Below are 22089 nucleotides of genomic sequence, written 5' to 3'. Positions count from 1 at the left end.
TCGTCAAAACCTCCATAGTATCCCTTGAAAGAGCACACTTTCTCAGGTGACTTCAGTAATCAGCTGTCTAACAAGTCGTCAAAACCTCCATAGTATCCCATAAAAGAGCACACTTTCACAGAAAACTTCAGTAATCAGTTGTCTAACAAGTCGTCAAAACCTCCATAGTATTTCATGAAAGAGCACACTTTCACAGAAAACGTCAGTAATCAGTTGTCTAACAAGTCGTCAAAACCTCCATAGTATCCCATGAAAGAGCACACTTTCTCAGGTAACTTCAGTAATCAGTTGTCTAACAAGTCGTCAAAACCTCCATAGTATCCCATGAAAGAGCACACTTTCTCAGGTAACTTCAGTAATCAGTTGTCTAACAAGTCGTCAAAACCTCCATAGTATCCCATAAAAGAGTACACTTTCACAGAAAACTTCAGCAATCAGTTGTCTAACAAGTCGTCAAATTCTCTTTAACGGAGGCGTCAGAACCGGGCGTGCAGTGGCACTTGCACGTTTAAATATTTGACTTGTATTATAACTGTGAATTGTATTATTATATTAATCGTCTGAGGGCTGCACGAGAGCTACTTTTAGCAGCTTTTAAACATTTCTATTTTAAAATGGGCACGTCTCGCCAAGCATCTCAACTTTGCAACTCTTACAACACTGCTTAGTATCCTACTTTCGCAAGTGACCTTAATGAGGTGTTTTCTCGCTATCCAGTAAATATAAAATAAATGTAAATCTGGTCTCTTGATGAATGGTTTAAAAATATTTCCAGTTAATTTTCCTTGAATATATTAAACTATTTCCTTCTTGCCAATATTTAGTTTCAAGCAAAACGAAGTAACATTTATGTTAAATCTAAACGAAAAATGTAATAAACGTAATCATATCAGAACGACACTACTTGCAGCACTGTAAGCATAATTAACAGCTGTTTATAAATAAACAAGTAGTAGGATAAAAATAAATAAATGCTCTTTCTGAATTTACCCAATTTATACCATTCCCTACTTTTATACCGCATGCTCGTCCTTTCAGTAGTGGGTGCGTTATAATGTCACGGTCAATCCCACTATTTGTTGGTAAAAGAGTAGCTCAAGAGTTGGCGGTGAGTGGTTATGACTAGCTGCCTTCCCTCTAGTTTTATACTTCTAAATTAAGGACGACTACCGCAGATAGCCCCTGTGTAGCTTTGCGCGAAATTCAGAACAAACAAACAAACTTTTATACTGTGGTATCTTTGTTAAAAGGCTTAATGCGCCATATTTAATAAGTACTCTTAATACACTGTGTGTGTGTGTTTTTTTAATAAGCTTAACATACGGTATTTAATCTTAAAACCGACTATAAGTAAATTAATTACTGGATTCTGGATGATTTTGAAGTGGTTAGGTTTGTTTGTTTGTTTGGGAATTTCGCACAAAGCTACTCGAGGGCTATCTGTGCTAGCCGTCCCTAATTTAGCAGTGTAAGACTAGAGGGAAGGTAGCTAGTCATCACCACCCACCGCCAACTCTTGGGCTACTCTTTTACCAACGAATAGTGGGATTGACCGTCACATTATACACCCCCACGGCTGGGAGGGCGTGCATGTTTAGCGCGACGCGGGCGCGAACCCGGAAGTGGTTAGGAATGACTAACAATGTTTTATATATTTCTGTGCTGTTTCAAGTTGAGCTTTTCCTAAGTGGTGGCATTATTACCAGGCGAAGAATGAAACGAAATTCCTTTTAGATTTTATCGAAATTCACGACGTTCACTTTATGTCAGCAAAAAACGTTTTTGTTTTTTTGTGATCTTCGCTCTTTAAAATATAAGCAGTGTAGACTTAAAGTATAGCCCAACTACAATTTTATTAAACCTGAGAAAACCTGACCATTTTTTATTATTTTTTACCCTTCCTTTCTACGTGGATGCCCCGCTGGTGCAGCGGTAAGTCTGCGAATTTACAACGCTAGAATCAGCAGTTCAATCCCCTTCGGTGCACTCAGCAGATAGTTCAATGAGGCTTCGCTATAAGAAAACATACACAAGCACACTTTCTACCTGGTGTTGCGTTAAGAAAATAATCGTTCAGTGAATCAGATTGCTAGTGTATAATTATTACTTTCTGTCTCTTCCTTCGCAAATTTTATTATTATTTAAATTATATTTAGAATTGTATTTCTCTCGCCGAATGGTTCATGTACTATATATTAGCTACAGTTTATTATAACTTATTTTGCTCAAACCATTATTATTAAAGTGTATTATGAAACGAAAGAAACATTATAATACTTATTTAAGTTAGAGAAAAAGTTACCAGTAATTAATGAAAAAATACTCACAAGTAACTTAATCATTCATCTACTTATTTTAAAATATTTCGCACAAATATACGTAAGGATTATCTGCACATAGTCGTCCCTAATTTTGAGCTGATAGACAAGAGAACATGAAGTTAGTAATCTACTAACATTACATTCTACGCTGTGAATCTTATCTAACCCAACTTTGAGATTGTGTTTACAAACTTTCCAGTGTGCTCGCGGTCTCAGTGATAAGCGACTCGAATTTCAAAACTCTCGAACTTATGTTACATCTGTACTTAGATCAAGCAAGACCGTGTTTAACTATATTTATATATGTTCCACTTTTCACCAAAGCTAATGCGTAAAATTTTTTTAGTTAAATCTCAAATTATTGAATTTGGGAATTAATACGATGAACTGTATTTTTTGTAACATATATAATTTTGTACTCTGTAACCTATAATGACAATGATCCTCAAGCAAAATTGGTACACAAAAAGTATTTATATGGAGTTCAAAGGTTTTATTTTGCTCTGTTTTTACATGATCGAGATTTCTTACATGTAGCGCATAATTCTAAAATTAAATGTTTGTTCAAATATAACTGACATTTCAACCCAATCCTTACGTTTTACTGTAAATATTACTGCGTATAGCGAAAAGTGCAGGACCATGTTTAACATTATTAGTAGATCAGCTAGTCTGTACATAAAGGTAGCTAATTAGTCAGTGCTTTTGTGGTGTACGAAAAAATTGCAATATTTTCTACCGTTTTGCTACGTTTTATGTGTAACCGTTATAGCGACGACTGTATTAAGATAAATCGGTCTCCAAAAAAACTTTTAAAGCGAATTTCCGTCTAACAACTATATAAAAACGCAATTTCAACATAATATTTCTAATTAGATTGTTTTTTTGAAGTTAAGCACAGAGCTACACAGATCTGTGATCTACCCACCACAGGTATCGAAATCCGGTGTCTAGTCCGCAGACGCACCGTTGTGCCATTCAAGGTATCCGATTAGAATAGTAATAAATCAAATAAAACTGTCATACGTTATTGTATCTAAACGCATTGGTTGTAGTTTCTTTTCTTTACTTCATTGAACTTTGAGAGTAATATCATGTTTCCAGATGACCTTGTTTCAACTTTAACAAGACTTGTCTTTTTTTTTGGAACATGGTTGACGAATACTTTTCATTTATAAAACAAGAAAATTTTTCGATTCCTCAATACAAGGTTAACAGTTTTGTTCATTATTGTAAATATTGATCGTAAGTTTTGATGAGGTTACATCGCGAGTAAAACAAACTAAATTTCAAAACAGGCTTACCAAATGAACTGTGAAGTGTCACAGTTTTCTCTTTACGTAACGTAGGTGGTACATGTGCAATTTGCTACAGTCAAATTTTGATTCGGTAAAAACATTCGGTAAAATATTCAAGGACAGAAAATGGCGTAAATTAAAAGTAAACAAATTATTGCTGTATTAATTTAAAGCAATGTTTAAGGATCTTCCTTCTAAGAAAAAATGTATATGTGATAAATCAGTAATTCATGACCACAATCCGTGAAGTCTTTACTAATACGATACTTACACATGAAGTCGTTTGGCCAGAAACATGTGTATGTCTAACCTATAATTCGCTCTTCTTTTTCATACTTCAAATTATAATGTTATATTATATTTACACATGAAAAGTAGGAATGAGGTAGTTTAATCACGAATTCTGTTTTTGTGGATAAACAGTGTGCATGTCAGTGGTGAATAATCACGTAAACTTGCCATCTGTAGGAACTTGCTTTTTTTTTCAAACAAACGTGTGAAACTAAATATGTGACAACTCATGCGTTAGAGTTGGAGAACATTATCAGCGTAATTTCGAAACGTACACGGTTTTAGATAAAGCAGAAATAATGGTTTTCCAAGAACCGAAAAGGTGCATTAAGTATGCTTGTTCTCTTTCCTGGGCGGAGATACTGGTCACATTTTGTAAACTTAATAATAAGAGAAGTAAACGACCTTAAGTTTTCTCTTTTGAAACGAATGCGACATTTTAAATTGTACATAACTGACGATATAAATGCATCTAAAGCGAAACAGGACTCTATGCTTAAAGAATGAAATCTTTATAACCATAGCCAAGAAAGAAACTGAACACAAAATATTAAGTGATGTGGAGAAACCCACTTGTTGAGAAAGTTCTCAACACGTAGAAAACATTATACGCACACACCTAGACAGAAAGCAAAATCAACCAACTAAAGTAAATATATCTCACGAATCAAAAAATCACGAAACCATATACTGCTGTGTACCATATATTTCTGACATCAGCAAACAAATAACCAACATTTGGCAAAAATTAGTAACAAAATATGACATTTCAGTTTTGTGCCTGGTTTTTGAATAAATTTGGTATTAACTGGAATGTCATATTTTGTTACTAGTTTTTGCCAAATGTTGGTTATTTGTTTGCTGATGTCAGAAATATATGGTACATAGCAGTATATGGTTTCGTGATTTTTTGATTCGTGAGATATATTTACTTTTGTTGGTTGATTTTTCTTTCTGTCTGGGTGTGTGCGTATAATGTTTTCTACGTGTTGAGAAATTTCTCAACAAGTGGGTTTCTCGACATCACTTAATATTTTGTGTTCAGTTTCTTTCTTGGCTATGGTTATAAAGATTTCATTCTACACTGACAAACACCACACCAACATTATTTATAAAATACAATGTGATAACTGCCACGACTTCTATATTGGAGAAACAAGTAGAAAAATGGAAACCAGATTCAAAGAACATAAAAAGTCACCTTCACACGTTTTCGAACACTGCATGTCAAATAAACACAACATAACCATGGAAAACACTCAAATACTAAATAAAGAAATAAACATAAACAAACGCAAAATTAAAGAAGCTTTACTTATACAACAACTTAAACCAAAATAAACCAATATAAAGGAACGCCTTTATACCTATATTAATATAATAAAATAAATAAATTATATATTCAAACACCTAATACCGCCCTCTACATTCCGACACTCAGTTACACAACCCCTTTCAAACATGTGGTCAGCTTCCGGTCAATTACCTCTTTCTTTGTGAACCTGACGATGACCGAAGAAGGTCGAAACGTTGTTCGCTCTTCTATGTAAAATATTTTCTCAACCCAAATGAGCCCTTTTGCATATAAAATAAAACACAAAATATTGTTTTTTTTAATTTCGCGTAAAGCTACACGAAGGCTATCTGCGCTAGCCGTCCCTAATTTAGTAGTGCAAGATTAGAGAGAAGACATCTAATCACCACTACCCACCGCCAACTCTTGGGCTACTCTTTTACCAACGAATAGTTGGATTGACCGTAACATTATAACGCCCCCATGGCTGAAAGGGTGAGCATGTTTGGTGAGACGGGGATTCGAACCCGCAACCCTCAGATTATGAGACGAACGCCTTAACCCACCTAGCCATACAGGGCCTGAACATAAAATAAATAAGACTAAAAACATGCTGAAACTATCCGATTAAAAACTCTTTATAGCTGAAAACGTACATGTTTTGCAAAGAAGGAAGTCAGCGATTCTTAAAGTAGCGATAAACTACAAAAAATTAACCGTTCATACATAACGAACTAAATCTCTGTATCATCCATTTCGTGGCCTCTCCCTAATTACTTGTTGAATATATTATTAATTATAACATAAAGTTGATAATAACAGAAATATAAAATAACAATAGTGACAAGATTGAGCCTTTCTCATATTTTCTGGCCACGTATAAATTTTGTAATTTCACCATGTCACTGAGGTCCATGTTGCCATGTCCGGTCGTACTCTCTCTGAAGATTGTGCATTTTGAAAATGACTCCGCAACGTAGTTTATATTGCAGAGTACGTCGTCGTAATGCTGTCAGGTCCAAAGCGCTCATCTTCTGTCTGACGGCTTTTGTGTGTGTTTTTCTAAGAACAAAGCCACATCGGGCTATCTGCTGAGTCCACCGAGCGGAATCGAGCCCCTGATTTGAGCGTTGTAAATCTGTAGACTTACCGCTGTACCAACGGAAGACTGACGGCTTTTATTAAGCCATTTAGTGAACAAAGACAGCGATTTTTCAATGCTCGTTTTAACAGAAAAAAAAATTCATACGCGACATTTCTAGATATAGTACGAGTAGTTGCAGGTATTTTTCTTGAAGATACTATTACCTGAACGTGATTAACGTCCCTCCGTTTTGAAATGCCATTAAGTACAAGAGATATCTCTGTCTTGAAAATTCTGAATCCCAATCGAAATATGTCTTTATGTTTTAAAATTATGAATACTTTACGTCGGAATGGGCTGTTACATATTCTGTCCAAAACGACCAGTGTTTTGTGGTTTCACACTACCTATGACACGCCAAACAATGTTCAAATGTAGTTCTGATATACGCCTTTCCACCACGACTTTATATCAGTTGTATTTAACACATGACTTGTTGATTTTCGTATTTAACAAATCCCCACCAAAGTGCTTATCCAAACATCAACTTGATTTTTCAAAAGATCTTCTTTCTTCTTTGGATAGAACATCGATTCATTTGTGAAGACTTCTGCACGTTTTTAAAGTTAGAGTTTTAAATGTGTTATTAAACATTTGTTTATTTTCCACAAAATACATTTGTTTTGCACAACTTGCAATTATAACTTTTTTGTTTTCTTTTGTCGTCTCACTTATTTCTCAATAAATTACACTGGAATTCTGAGGTGATTTTAGTCGAACGTAAAATGACCATTTTTTTTCTTTACTTATTTGTTTGACTGATTTTTATTTTTGAATTTCGCACAAAGCTACTTGAAGAGAAGGTAGTTAGTCAACACCAAACGCTGCCAACCGTTACATTATAACGCCACCACGGCTGGAAATGCGAGTATGTTTCAGGATGGAGGTTCGAGACGGCTTCCCGCAGATTGCAAGTTAAGCGCCCTCTTCTTTCTGACATTCTGCCTTAATATTTGATCCATGTTAACTCCAGTTAACAAATGAGAAGGAGACCATATATTTGTATGTTTCAGAAACAATTTATTAGCGTCAATAACTTAAACATCACAGTGAGATATTTAGGCCACACTACTTTGTAATGAGATAAAATTACTTTTGTGAGGCGATGCTGATGACAGTGTAATTTAAGTAGCTGAATATTTTTTATCACCGTTGTTACACATACATTAAAACATACAAGCATCAGTCTTCATAAGGATTCGTATCATCCATAGCATTCTCATGCTACGACTTTTCTTTCATACAGACCTGCAGTATCTAAAGTTTTTTGGAAATTTCTTTTTCAGAACCATTATTCAAACTCTGAAAAGTACCTGGAATCTTGAACTCGTAAGAATTACAAATACATTTTTTCTCTTCTGTTTGTTCATTATTCTGACAAACCTTTTGTAAAACTTTCATCTTTGTACTGATAAAAACAGAAGTTTTGAACTCACAAGACATATCTGTTTACTGTCAACTTGAGTCAATCTTTGCTACATAAGTCAGAACGAAATTTTCTGCCTTGTTGAGTAATACTGTAAGATTCAAAGTCTAGTTTGTATTCAGCTGTCTCAACGTCCATTTTAATTAAATTAGACAATTCTTTATGGACATATCGAAATAATTAAGAAGGATGTTAAGAAAATCATATGCAGATAATCAATATTTTATAATTCTATAAGATATAAACAAATCTTTAGTTTATCATTTTAGGCATTTCACACACATTCAATTGATTTTTTTATAACTTTATGTTATCAAACATCGTCAAATACTTAGTACCACGATTAAAACCCGGCTCGAGAGCATAATTAGAAGAAATCCAGTTTAGAAAAAAAGCCACTGAATGTTTATGAATTTTGGATAGCTTGAAAATGTTAAACGAACAGGTTTTATGTTTAAATAGGATGTTTATGAGCTATTTTATCTGAAATCAAACCACAGACAGTGTCATGAACAAATCTACCAATTGCCTTCAACTAATACCAAACACTGATTTTTTTTGTTTCTCGCACAGAAATCAAAGTATTATTAGGTAACTGTAACGAAGATAAGAATTTTCAGTTTACGAACCAGTCTTTATTTAGTAAAGTCTGATTCAATGTATCTCCAAGATTGGTATCATTGCTTTTAAACAGTACAGTTATTCAGACAAACATGATACATAGTTGACAATTGCGAAGTAAAATTCTATTTAGTAGACAATACAAGCCACACAATTAGTCATGTTCAATTAAAACAAAATGGTAATTGGCTTTCTCTGGTGTTACTTCAGTATATTTGTTTTCAAGTAAAAAGCTACATTAGTATAGTTTTATAATTAAGCTACATTAGTATTGTTTTATAATTAAGCTACATCAGTATAGTTTTATAATTAAGCTACATCAGTATGGTTTTATAATTAAGCTACATCAGTATAGTTTTATAATTAAGCTACATCAGTATTGTTTTATAATTAAGCTACAATCAGTATAGTTTTATAATTAAGCTACATCAGTATTGTTTTATAATTAAGCTACAATCAGTATAGTTTTATAATTAAGCTACATCAGTATTGTTTTATAATTAAGCTACATTAGTATAATTTTATAATTAAGCTACATCAGTATAGTTTTATAATTAAGCTACATCAGTATTGTTTTATAATTAAGCTACATTAGTATAATTTTATAATTAAGCTACATCAGTATAGTTTTATAATTAAGCTACATCAGTATGGTTTTATAATTAAGCTACATCAGTATAGTTTTATAATTAAGCTACATCAGTATTGTTTTATAATTAAGCTACATTAGTATAATTTTACAATTAAGCTACATCAGTATAGTTTTACAATTAAGCTACATCAGTATAGTTTTACAATTAAGCTACCTCAGTATAGTTTTATAATTAAGTTACATTAGTATAGTTTTATAATTAAGCTACATCAGTATGGTTTTATAATTAAGCTACATCAGTATAGTTTTATAATTAAGCTACATCAGTATTGTTTTATAATTAAGCTACATTTGTATAATTTTATAATTAAGCTACATCAGTATAGTTTTACAATTAAGCTACATCAGTATTGTTTTATAATTAAGCTACATTTGTATAATTTTATAATTAAGCTACATCAGTATAGTTTTACAATTAAGCTACATCAGTATAGTTTTACAATTAAGCTACATTAGTATAGTTTTATAATTAAGCTACATCAGTATAGTTTTATAATTAAGCTACATCAGTATAGTTTTACAATTAAGCTACCTCAGTATAGTTTTATAATTAAGTTACATTAGTATAGTTTTATAATTAAGCTACATTAGTATAGTTTTACAATTAAGCTCCATTAGTATAGTTTTATAATTAAGCTACCTCAGTATAGTTTTATAATTAAGCTACATTAGTATAGTTTTATAATTAAGCTACATTAGTATAGTTTTATAATTAAGCTAGATTAATATAGTTTTACAATTAAGCTACATTAGTATAGTTTTATAATTAAGCTACATTAATATAGTTTTATAATTAAGCTAGATTAGTATAGTTTTACAATTAAGCTACATTAGTATAGTTTTATAATTTAGATATCTAAACTTTTAATTCCTATATCAGTGATCAAATTTTAAACCAGTTAAAGAGATAAAAGTTGTATTAATTTCTGATAAATTCGGTGTTCGATTCAAGCAACTAAGCATTCCTTCTAAAACTATACTGCAAACTCAGTTTTGCCAATGTAGTCATTGACACCGATGGCGATTATGTTGTTTTAGACTACTTAAAAATATTTTAACTTATTTGTAAATATACTGGGAAATAAACATTAGCATTCAGAGATAGTAGAATAGACAAACATAACAGGCCCTCGATCTCATAGAAGATTGTACATTCTTAAAATCAATGTAATTTCATTTTCATAAAGTACTTATGTAGTGAGAGCTGAAAAAGACTAGTTTATAGTTTAATAACCACATATTTCATTGGCAAACATGATCACAAATTACTTTAAAATCAAGTAAAAGCTTACTTTCAGGTCCCTGAAGAAGATGGTATTTCTAGCCCAGTCAACTTGAGCAAAGAGAAATTGATCTATCACTTTGCACATAAGCTCAAAGAGATCAACTTCGCACTGGTTATACGTCTGATTCTGAAGGAGACCGAAAAGAAGGCTTTGCCAGTTTTTGTCATCAAGTAGCGACATCTGTAACTCACATATTAGTTCTGGAATTTTGTTTCCCCCTGTTAATAAGGGAACTGGTCCAGCTGAGGATGGACCAGGATCACAGTAGTAAGGTTTGGGTAAATATGCAGAGTGATGAACTATGGAATTTGAAGCTGAGTTGGGTGAATTATGAGCAGTCATCCATGTTGTTTTGCTGATGTCTGTCAGATAAGGATCAGAAGACTGATGATAATTGTTGGTCAGTTGTGTGGGTAGAGATATATGGGATTGGGTAGTAGTTGATAAAACTAAAAGAGAAGATGAGTCGGCGGAGCTTGTGGACGAGCTCAGCTGAGGAATCTGAATCAGTTCTTGTTTCACCTGAGTTGGTTCTGGGGAATACATATAAGGGGCTGTAACTGTAGCTGACAAAGAAGGAGATAGAAAAGAACTGGAAGGTGCCATTTCACACTGAGACGGTAGGCACTGAAACTGCATCATCTGCTTTTGTCGTAACAACTGCAACTTACGTGCCCTCTCCCTTTTATACATTGGTCCAAATTTGTTTCGGCCTCCTCTCATTCTGTCTGGTCTAACAGCTATAAAAAATGACAATAGTTGATAAATAGATATTTCATAAACGTTTCATGGCATATGTGTATTCTCTACAGGTGTGTGTGTGTTTGTTTTTGTTTCTGAATTTCGCGCATAGCTACACGAGAGCTATCTGTGCCAGCCGTCCCTAATTTAGCAGTGTAAGACTAGAAGAAAAGCAGCTAGTCATCACCACCCACCGCCAACTCTTCAACTCTCTTTTACCAACGAATAGTGGGATTGACCGTAACATTATAACGCCCCCACGGCTCAAAGGCGAGCATGTTTACGAGTCGAGTGCCTTAACCACCTGGCCATGCCGGGCCCTTTATAAGTAAGAACGTAAGAATATAAGTGCAGATAGCCCTCTAGTAACTTTGCGTGAAATTCAAAAAACAAAAACAAACAAACAAACGTAAGAATAAGATATTTATCTAGCCATACTCATTAACGAATCTATTATCTTTACTATCTTTTATAGGTGCATTGCTTTCACCAGGGCCCGGCATGGCCAGGTATGTTAAGGCGTTCGATTCATAATCTGAGGGTCGTGGGTTCGAATCTCCGTCGCACCAAACATGCTTGCCCTTTCAATCCTTACACTGCTAAATTAGGGACGGCTAGCGCAGATAGTCCTCGTGTAGCTTTGCGCTAAATTAAAAAAACACAAACAAATAAACAAGCTTTCATCAGGAGAATGATGTAAAGATATATCTTTACTGTATTGTTGAAGCTCATTTTCTTATGAAATATAAACTCAGAACTGTGTTCATATCTATAGGAAAGTGAAATAAATAATTTATAAAATTATTTTCGTGTTAAGTGTAACTTAATTCAAGCTGTACATTGTGCACAATCTATTTAAAAATGTCTATAACAGATAAAATCAGAAATATATGTTTTTAGAAAGAAAACATAACATTAACGATGTCAGAGAAATAAGTAGGTTCAAAAAGGTTTAGTATAAAACAATAAAAACCTTATAACCTAAGCGCTTTCAAAATGTAGACCCTTCGAAAGCACTAGGGTCATAGGAAAACATAAGACTTTTGGCTATTATGATAACCAACAAAAGTGGTTAGGTTAAAACGTCATTCAACTTATAACGTGTTAATAATGAAGCGTATGCCTTTTGCCTCTTATTTTATTAAGTTCTCTTAGCCTTTATTAACATTCATATACACACACATCGTAATCTGAAGGTCGCGGGTTCGAAGCCACGTCAACCAAACATGTCCGTTCTTTCAGCTGTGGAAGCGTTATAATGTGCGGTCAATCCCACTATTCGTTGGTAAAAAGAGCAGCCTTAAGTGTTGGTGGGGGTTGGTGATGACTAGCTGCCTTCCCTCTAGTCTTACACTGCTAAATTAGGGATAGTTAGCGCAGATAGCCCTTGCGTAGCTTTGCGCGAAATTCAAAACAAACAAACAAACAAACTAGTGAAGGTGAAAACGCATGGTTTCGTCAAATACATACTATCACTTTAACAATATTTTCAGGCATAATCCAAATATCTCACATAGTTCGAACAATTAAGTTAGTCATAATTCTATAAACTAAACTAGCAATACAAAATAATCTTTGTAGTAAAATATAATATATTATAGATATACTAAACATTAAAATAAATACTATGAAAGAAAGTTATATTAAAAAAGAGGTGATTGTATCTTGTGTTGTATTAGATGCAAATTATAACGAAATAAAATATAGTCCTAAAATGCAGCAAGTGAAATATGTGTTGAGTATAGAACCCCTTCACGTTGGCTGTGCTCCTGTATTGTCATCTATATAGGATACCAATCTGTACTACACACTTGAGATTTCGTATGTACACAGTTGATTTTAAATATCGAAGATTAACAGTGCATTTATATTTCAAAATCTTGCTTCTTCCAAGTTCCGTGGCTCAATTTATCTTCGCAAAATATGATATATTAACGGAAATGATTACGGATAAGACGAAGAAAAGAGCATAGAAGAAAACAATATGTTGGGAATTTCATCCTTTTAGTGTTAGAAAATAAACTACAGTAGAGAAGAGTCACATGTTGATAGTTTAAACTGTGAGTGATTCTCATCAATCAGGAAGTGCTGCACCAGTATAAAGCCTATAAAAGTACATACAGTTATACTATGCTCAGTAGTAGTATTGTAATTCACTTATCATTTCTTAGGACTGAAATATTGCATAACAAGCCTTACACGCTTCAGTAGAGCTGTATACAAGATTCAAAAGAGGTTGCGTGACACTGAGATCTTTTAGGTTAGAAATTATTCAGATGGAAAACAAAAACCCTCCAAAGGTAATGTTAATTATGTTATTCATTAGAAAGAAGCAGTCTGTTGGGATCTTTTCAGCGACGTTGCGATAAAATATTAATTTGAATGGTGTCTTCAGAACAGTAAGGAACACGTAAGCACAGATTTGTAGTAATGGAAGCGAAGCTTTTAAAACCCACTGATAAGAAGATGTAAACACAACAAAAGATTGAAACAGTGGAAGAAGCATAGCTGAAGACATGTGCTTTATAGAATGAATTCAAGTCTGAATTGTTCTGTAACAGCCAAGGACAGTTCGCTGAATGACGGAGACGATAATGTACAAGGCCTACAGCATGATAAATATTCGGTACAAGTTTGGGAATGCATTTCAACCAATAACGCTGGTGATTATCCAAGCTAGCGATAAATACGAGTGCTGTGTGTGTTGGATCATCCTTGGTTTGAAATACACGAGTGCTGTGCATCAGTTGGTAGTGTTATAAGAAGTGTTTATAGAAACTTTCTACGTTTTTTATTACATGTTTGTTGATACTTCGTGCAAAAATATACAAAATCCTTTTGATTTTGTTTAGATACAAGTTCTATACTTTTTGACTAGTATTGCAGGCTCGTTTCATGATACTTAAGAGTAGTTTGTATGACAAAATATGGCGTTAAATACTTTAGGAACACTTTAGTTTCTAGTATCAAAGTTTTAAACGACGGTAGTTTTGCCAGCCTAGTCACTACTTTGGTTTGTTTACTTTTAACGTTTAATGATAAACCCGTCGTTTTAACATAACGGTAACAGAATGCGTGGTCCCATTGTATGAGGGATTACGGTTCTCTTCAATGGTATTTAGCGCATACACATTCCCATTAGAAGTATTTCAGCATTAAAGCGGGATATATATAAAATTGATGGCATCCTAATTGCTTGCAAGTACAGGCAGATTCCGACCCATCATGTCATTTTTCTCACGAACGCAACTCATTGGTAGGAGATTTATTTTCCACCAAGACGACGACGACTAAGCTTACATAAAGTGTGGTGAAACCATAACTTGATAGATAAAGAGACTGTTAAAACTGTCATAACTGTGTCTTGCTTGCACAAAGTTCCGCTATGCTATTTCTGAAGGTTTTATGAGTTAACTAAAAATCTGAGAAAATAAATAAACTGACTAAATAACTTAGTTAAATCGTACTTTGATAAAACTATAAGACAGTAGGTAAACAACGCTTAATGGTTTGTGTAAGTTAAAAGACTTACATTTAAATCACTAGCGCATTGTCAACTTATTCGCATTTCTTTCGGTGTTACCTGAGATAATGTTTTGCATCACCAACAAAAATCATAATTTATTTGGCATTACCCATTGTATAAGACTCCTATATGTTGTTTGAGACTCCTATGTGTTGTTGAGACTCCTATGTGTTGTTTGAAAGTTCTATGTGTTGTTTGAGAGTCGTATGTGTTGTTTGAAAGTCGTATGTGTTGTTTGATACTCCTATATGTTGTTTTAGACTTCTATATGTTGTTTGAGAGTCCTATATGCTGTTTAAAACTCCTATGTATTGTTTGAGAGTCCTGTATGTTTATTGCTTGCTTGTTTCCAGGAGTATTTAAATTTTTGTTCGTGTTTTCCGAGAAAGGAAAAAAACAACAACAAACTCCAGTGTGTATATCCTCTGCTCTAAACTAAAAATGTCCACCTCCGGTATAGTGGTAAGTCTATAGATTTACAATGCTAAAATTAGGGGTTCGCTTCCCCTCGGTAGACTCAGGATATAGTCCGATGTGGTTTTGCTATTAAAAAACACACGCTGTACTAATAATAAATTACTAAATAGGTACTGTACAACTTATTCAAGAGAATCATTTTTTTATATATTTGTAAAATTTAAAACCATAAATCCGCAGTGAAATTCTCGAAAGGCTAATATAACGAGTTTATTCAATATTTCGATAGAACAAAAATATTAAGTCCCTGTTCTGAAAAGTGTAGAAAGGATGCTCGAAATATGCGTATATAGGCTTATCTGTTTTTAGTGTTCTTTCAGTTGATAATTCAAATAAACAGAAAAATTAGCGTAGGCTCTCAAATTGTTTTGCAAACGTATGTTACTTCTGGAACTAGATATTTTTGCAAAATATTTTATTTGCTTACGAGTAAGTTAGTAAATCGATATGAAGTTTATAAACATAGTTTATTAAGCCTGGATATTCAGGATGTTAATAGATTTCTATAAAGTGATTAGGGTTAGTAGACTGAGAATATTATTAATATTGAAATGTAAATCCTCTGACCCACAACGTGTACCAAATGGTGGTTAGCTCAGCCATGTATGACATTAGACAAACAAGAACCATTTTTTGTTTCAATTCTTGTTAAGGGGAGAGTTAAACCTGAGACTAATGTCGTCGCAGGTAGTTAAACGTCCGTGCAGGAGATAAATGAGAATTGCCAAGCCAAACCTCAGTCGTAACACGAAACGCAACCTTTTGTCTGTGTATCTCAGTATAGCTCCAATTTTTCCAAGGGTAACTCAGTATTATTACTTGGGCATAAATACATTTTCTATGTTGAGTTAACGTCATGAAATATATTCATTTTCTACCTTCCAATATTTTGTCCTGTCACATCATCGTGCTGCATATTTATTGTTAAAATTTCTCGTAACATTTGCTGTTATGATTTATTCATCTAGTAAGCTTTGAATTTTTCATTCTATTTCTCATTACTCGTGTGTGTGTGTGTGAGTTACACGGATGTAGATGTGCGGCACAGCATATTCTAAATAGTTATACAATCTAATATTTTTAATCGAGAAATTTACAACTTCGCTTTTATAAATTACTTGTTTTAATTTATTCATTTAATGACCCTCTGGGTCGCTTATGAGACTTAGTTTTTAACTATTTCTGAATAAATAGGTGATTTAGTTATTTGACTAACAGATTAAATGGGAGAAAATATTTTTATATTTCTAAAGATGTTCAAATCACCTCAAGATTTGAGCTGTGGTGGCATACATGTTTATCTGTATGATTTAAATGATTATGTCAGTCTAATGACAAGTGAAAAGCCCAAATTCTATTTAATAATACAAAAATTAAACAACGGTTGTAAATAACGTGTTAAAAGTTCAAGTATCAAAAGTATATAAAAGTTGCAACTTTATTTTAGAGAAGTTTGTTTGTTTGTTTGAATTTCGCGCAAAGCTACACGAGGGCTATTTGCGCTAGCCGTCACTAATTTAGCAGTGTAAGATTGGAGTAAAGGCAGATAATCATCACCACCCACAGCCAACTCTTAGGCTACTCTTTTACCAACGAATAGTGGGATTGACCATTACATTATAATGCCTCCACGGCTGAAAGGGCGAGCATGTTTCGTGTGAGGGGGATTCGAATTCGCTACATACATATTACGAGTGAAGCGCTCTGATTACTTGGCCATGCCGGGCCTTTAAGACAAGTAATAAGTAAAATTCAATTTTCATTTTACAGAAATATATAAGTTAGAAGTGAATGTTTTATAACAACGGGTCTCAAACTTTAATAATTCAAGCACCACTCTTTTTGGTTTTGCGGACCCCAAATCTGTAGAAGTTTTGTTTTAAAAATAATTGTATACACGAAAGGTTGTAGTCCAAGATTAAATGTTTTAATTAGTATAACTTATTTTATGAAAATATTTCGCTGTTTAATTCAGGTAAAAATACTTATGCCACACACAGCATGATTACTTGATGAAATAAACCTATTATCTGTTTACGAAACCCAAAGAATCTCACTGGCATTATGAGAAGTACGTTGCTAAACATTAACATGAATGGGCCTGGATCTGTACTAAGAATCAAACCATTGAAATGCTAGAAAATGATTGCGTCATAAAACACGTTTCTTCGCACTACCACGTGTCACGTGGTTTTATTTACCAGCGGTTGATATGGCACATTTGTTTCCAAACGTTAAAAGAAAACGTTTGAAAACGACTAGCCAGTACAATTATAGTTGAATTCAAAATTTCCAAAACCATATTATGTTTGTACTGGTTGTGTCTAAAGTAAATGATGAAACTGAATACGATACCCTATTATGTTTGTTCTGGTTGTGTCTTTTTGAAAAATAATAACACAGCAGTGATAAATCTGATAATTAAAAAATTGTATATCGTACAAGAATATTCAATAGCTTTTAAAATGAGGGAGCATGATATTTGTAATATCCTAATTGTAAATATAAGGTGCAAAATAAAGTTAAAAATGAGTATTTGAGAAATAATGAAACCGAAAAAGTTATAACCATATATTACATATATGTATATCTACATAAGATAGTATTTAAAAAGCGAGTAAAATGTGATAACTAAATATTAAAATATCATAATGGTTTAGATTAAAATCACGAAACCTCAGAATTCTACCGTAAAGAGAACTTGCATACATTATGTACTATAAAATCAATTTAGGACTAAGTTGTTGAGTTCTGTGTTCAAGAATTTGATGTTGTTTTACTTACAGTTTACACATGAATAAGACATCAGTCAACAGCTTTATCGAAAGCCAGATACTTAGAGATTCATGCTACAAATATTACAAAGTAGAATTTGCTTCTAGTTTAGCGTCTGTCTAGTAGATAGATACCTTGGTTATTCAAAACTGTGAAGAAAAGTACTTGTTACAGACGATTGTAGCTACCTGTAATAAATACGAACAGAAAGACAGAGCGTGACAGTTGTTCGATTTAAAATTATCCGCCCTCCAACTGAAGTTCAGGATCACATATAACAGGGGGCGCTCAGAAATTTTGTTTATTTTCGACCCGCCCCTGGTGATTTCTGGCAACCTGTGTATTTAGAGCCCGTGGGAAAATTTAAAATTTGGGGAAAAATATAAAATAAAAGATAAAACTATGTACTACATTGTCGAAACCTGATTAAGTTAAATCTGCGAGCAGCCAACAAGTGGCGTCGGAAACATCTTTCACAGGTTTTCCTTTCATATACATAGAATCGAGAGCATGCCACCTAGTGTTTTTGTGTTATTATATCTTACATGTTATGACGATCATATCCTGAGAACTTGCGAAATTATTCTTCATTATCACTATCAACTAAGCTTGCCAGAAAAAAATACACTTAACTTTTTCATTCCTGTAAAAATGGATTACACAGAAACGACTTTGTTTGTTTTTTTTAATTTAGAGCCGGGTCGCGGGTTCGAATCCCGGTCGCACCAAATATGCTCGCCCTTTCAACCGTGGGGGCGCTATAATGTGACGGTCAATCTCACTATTCGTTGGTAAGAGAATAGCCCAAGAGTTGACGGTGGGTGGTGATGACTAGGTGCCTTCCCTCTAGTCTTGCACTGCTAAATTAGGGACTGCTAGCGCAGATAGCCCTCGAGTAGCTTTGCGCGAAATTCAAAACAAACAAAATACTTTAGAGCCCTGAGATGGATCAGAGATAACTTTACAAAATTACAATGATTAAAATTCCAAACTCTATTCCTCACAGTGTACAAATCTCAAGTAACCTACTGAATAGCTTTGCACTAAAACATAACCTTGACCTCAAACTTAACTGTACTTTAAATACTTTTACAATATGTTTCTCAGAAACAGTTGTAATAAAATAAAAAAGCTGTCTATATTATATTGGTCGTATCACCAAGATAATAGGACAAAACTAAGAAGGTTAATGTAATTCTACGGTTAATTGTTAGAGTTAATTTGTCGGTTGTGTAACAGGTATGTATCATTTAAAAGAAAAGACATGAAATGCATCTTGTGAATATGTGTAATCAAACTCATCTGTCGGTTAGAGACAACACATGAAGTACACTTTAATTTATTGTTTAATTTTAGATAAACCACTTCAGATAAAGCCTTTTGAACATCAAACTGATGCTAACACTATCTATAATAATCATTCAACTGAACGTAAGAAAGATATTTCAAAAGCATCTCCAACAAAAGCCTTCAGTATGTTGAGTATCCTATGCTCTTATTACAGTCAATTTTTACACACATTAGTCATGGTGAAAAATGGTTCACACAAATATATACACTTAAATTCAGATAAAACTTAGTACCATAAAAATAACTTATACAAGTATTGTTATAACAACATTCTTAATTATGACTTACAGAGGGAGGTTATAAAGTTTTGAACCAGTTCACAAGGGTATAACTCAGACATGAAAGTGTCGAATGAATTGAAATTCATGGAGTATAACTCTGTGACATGTGAAATACAAGGACAGAAAAATAATTTAACGCCAGGTGGCGCAATACTGATACAATACTTCTGTATTATTTCTTCTTAGTTATTTCCAAAACTGGGTCTCTTGCTGACTCATGTTTCTTATTCATTTACCTGTGTTCACAGGTTGTGCTTTTACATAAGTTTATTAGTACAGTAATCATTACCTAGCAGCAAATTTTTAAACCTTTGTGTCTTATATGACATAATGGTCATATTCTGTGACTTTCAATTCAATCGACAATGTAATGTCTGAGATACATCACTCTTAACCGAGTGCAAAACTTTATAGCCATGTAAGGGCTTTTCTAATGAGAGCTATTGTCAGCGACACTGATGTGTGAACAGTAGCAACTAATAACCAGTTGGAACTTTCAGTTGTCATTCATTCATTACATATTTAAGTTTCTTATGTTATCTCGAGAATTAACTCAGAAAGTGAGGCAAACTTTATACATAGTTATAAAGAGATGTAACCGATCACAATAACACCTATTTCCAGAAGATAGTTAGAAGTCTGAATTGACATCTCAAACATAGCAATATTTACTATGTAACATTGTTGGTTTTCCAATTACCCTAAAAATTTCGTGTTAAAATACGATAAGTAATGGTCTTTATAACATAGTAAATACTGCTATTGGTAATAACATTATGTAGCGCTATTTGTTATATTTAACATTTTAATGTATACATTAGTTGCGAATAAAGAGAAACATGACTATCGGAATAGGGGAAATCGTGTAGTTGTAGAATATCCCAAGTAAATATTTAAATTACTCTTAAGGAGTTGTGAAAACTAAACAATTCCAGTGTAGAATCATCGTTGGAAATAAACTGTTTATAACATTTGAATTGATCATATTCTATAGAGAGCAAAAACGATTTCCTAGCTTTTAGTATTAATAGGAAGGAAAGCGTTAATTACAGCATTTAAAAGATTTGGCAAACATGCTTTAGATTTGTTTTGAATTTTGAGAACATTTGTAAATGTATATATGTATTCATACACATACAAATATATATATATATCAATTTACTGTTCTGAATTTCGCGCAAAGCTACAAAAACGCTACCTGCGCTAGCCGTCCCTAATATAGCAGTAAAAGACTGGAGGGAAGGCAGCTCCTCATTACTACCCACCGCCAACTCTTGGGTTACTCTTTTACCAACGAATAGTGAAATTTACCGTCACATTATAACGTCTCAACGTCTGAAAGGATGAGCATATTTGGTGTGACGGGGATTTGAACCCACGACCCTCAGATTATAAATCGAGCGCCCTAACCATATCGGGCCGAATACTTCAGACACAAAGATGGTAACAAACTCTGCGAAGAAACCTAATATAAAACGGAAGAGAACAATAACGTGTGTATATGGCTTAGTTTTTGAGTTATTTGTTATTGAAAATAGTCTAATGGAAGGAAAATAAGAAATTTATCTCCAAAAGTTGATATTCCAGTATTCGTATTGTTCCTTAACATATTATTTATATAAACAATTAAAAATAAAATACAATCCATGACATGGTTGTTAAAACACTTTAAAAAGTTTTAAATAAGGATTTACTTTAATGTAAGTAATGTAGAGCATTGTGTTGTAGTATTCATTCTCTACTAATAACAGCTACCTGTGAACACCACCAAAAGAGCTCCTGCAAATCAGTACCATCCACAAAAACCCGATGTCAATCATAACCACTCGTAACAACCCACTGCTAATCAACACCATCCGTTACAATTCCCTGTCAGTGAATGCCACCTGTAACAGTCCATTTGTCAAACAACACAGCCATAACAGCTTGAATTCAACCAACACCATCCGTAACAGTTACCTGTCAAACAACACTATCTGTAACAGCCCATTCATCAACTAACACCGTACGTAACAGCCCGATGTCAACCAATAACACGTGTAACAGTCAATTTGTCAAATAACATATAAATAGCATTCCAACGTTAACTAACACCATCTGTAACAGTTCACTGTCAAACAACGCCATCCGTAGCAGCTCACTGTCAAACAACACCATCCGTAGTAGGTCACTGTCAAACAACACCATCCATAACAGTTCACTGTCAAACAACACCATCCGTAGCAGCTCACTGTCAAACAACACCATCCGTAGCAGCTCACTGTCAAACAACACCATCCGTAGCAGCTCACTGTCAAACACCACCACCCGTAGTAGGTCACTGTCAAACAACACCATCCGTAGTAGGTCACTGTCAAACAACACCATCCGTAGTAGGTCACTGTCAAACAACACCATCCGTAGCAGCTCACTGTCAAACAACACCATCCGTAGTAGGTCACTGTCAAACAACACCACCCGTAGCAGCTCACTGTCAAACAACACCATCCGTAGCAGCTCACTGTCAAACAACACCACCCGTAGCAGCTCACTGTCAAACAACACCACCCGTAGCAGCTCACTGTCAAACAACACCATCCGTAGCAGCTCACTGTCAAACAACACCA

At 33.8% G+C, this 22089-nt stretch overlaps 1 protein-coding gene across 1 annotated transcript in view; it reads right to left on the bottom strand.

Annotated features, from left to right (window-relative positions):
• Window positions 1-22089, bottom strand: part of LOC143252055 (nuclear hormone receptor FTZ-F1-like) — a 58510-nt gene that overhangs the window by 14982 nt on the left and 21439 nt on the right. Inside the window, exon 2 of the mRNA XM_076503639.1 lies at window positions 10340-11073. Within this exon, the coding sequence (XP_076359754.1) occupies window positions 10340-11073 (734 nt within the window). The remainder of the gene's footprint in view (window positions 1-10339; window positions 11074-22089) is intronic.

This window comes from Tachypleus tridentatus, chromosome 6, assembly GCF_004210375.1.
Source record: "Tachypleus tridentatus isolate NWPU-2018 chromosome 6, ASM421037v1, whole genome shotgun sequence".
Lineage (NCBI taxonomy): Eukaryota > Metazoa > Arthropoda > Merostomata > Xiphosura > Limulidae > Tachypleus > Tachypleus tridentatus.
Note: the sequence above shows the minus strand (reverse complement) of the source record. Positions and strands in the feature narration are given on the sequence as shown.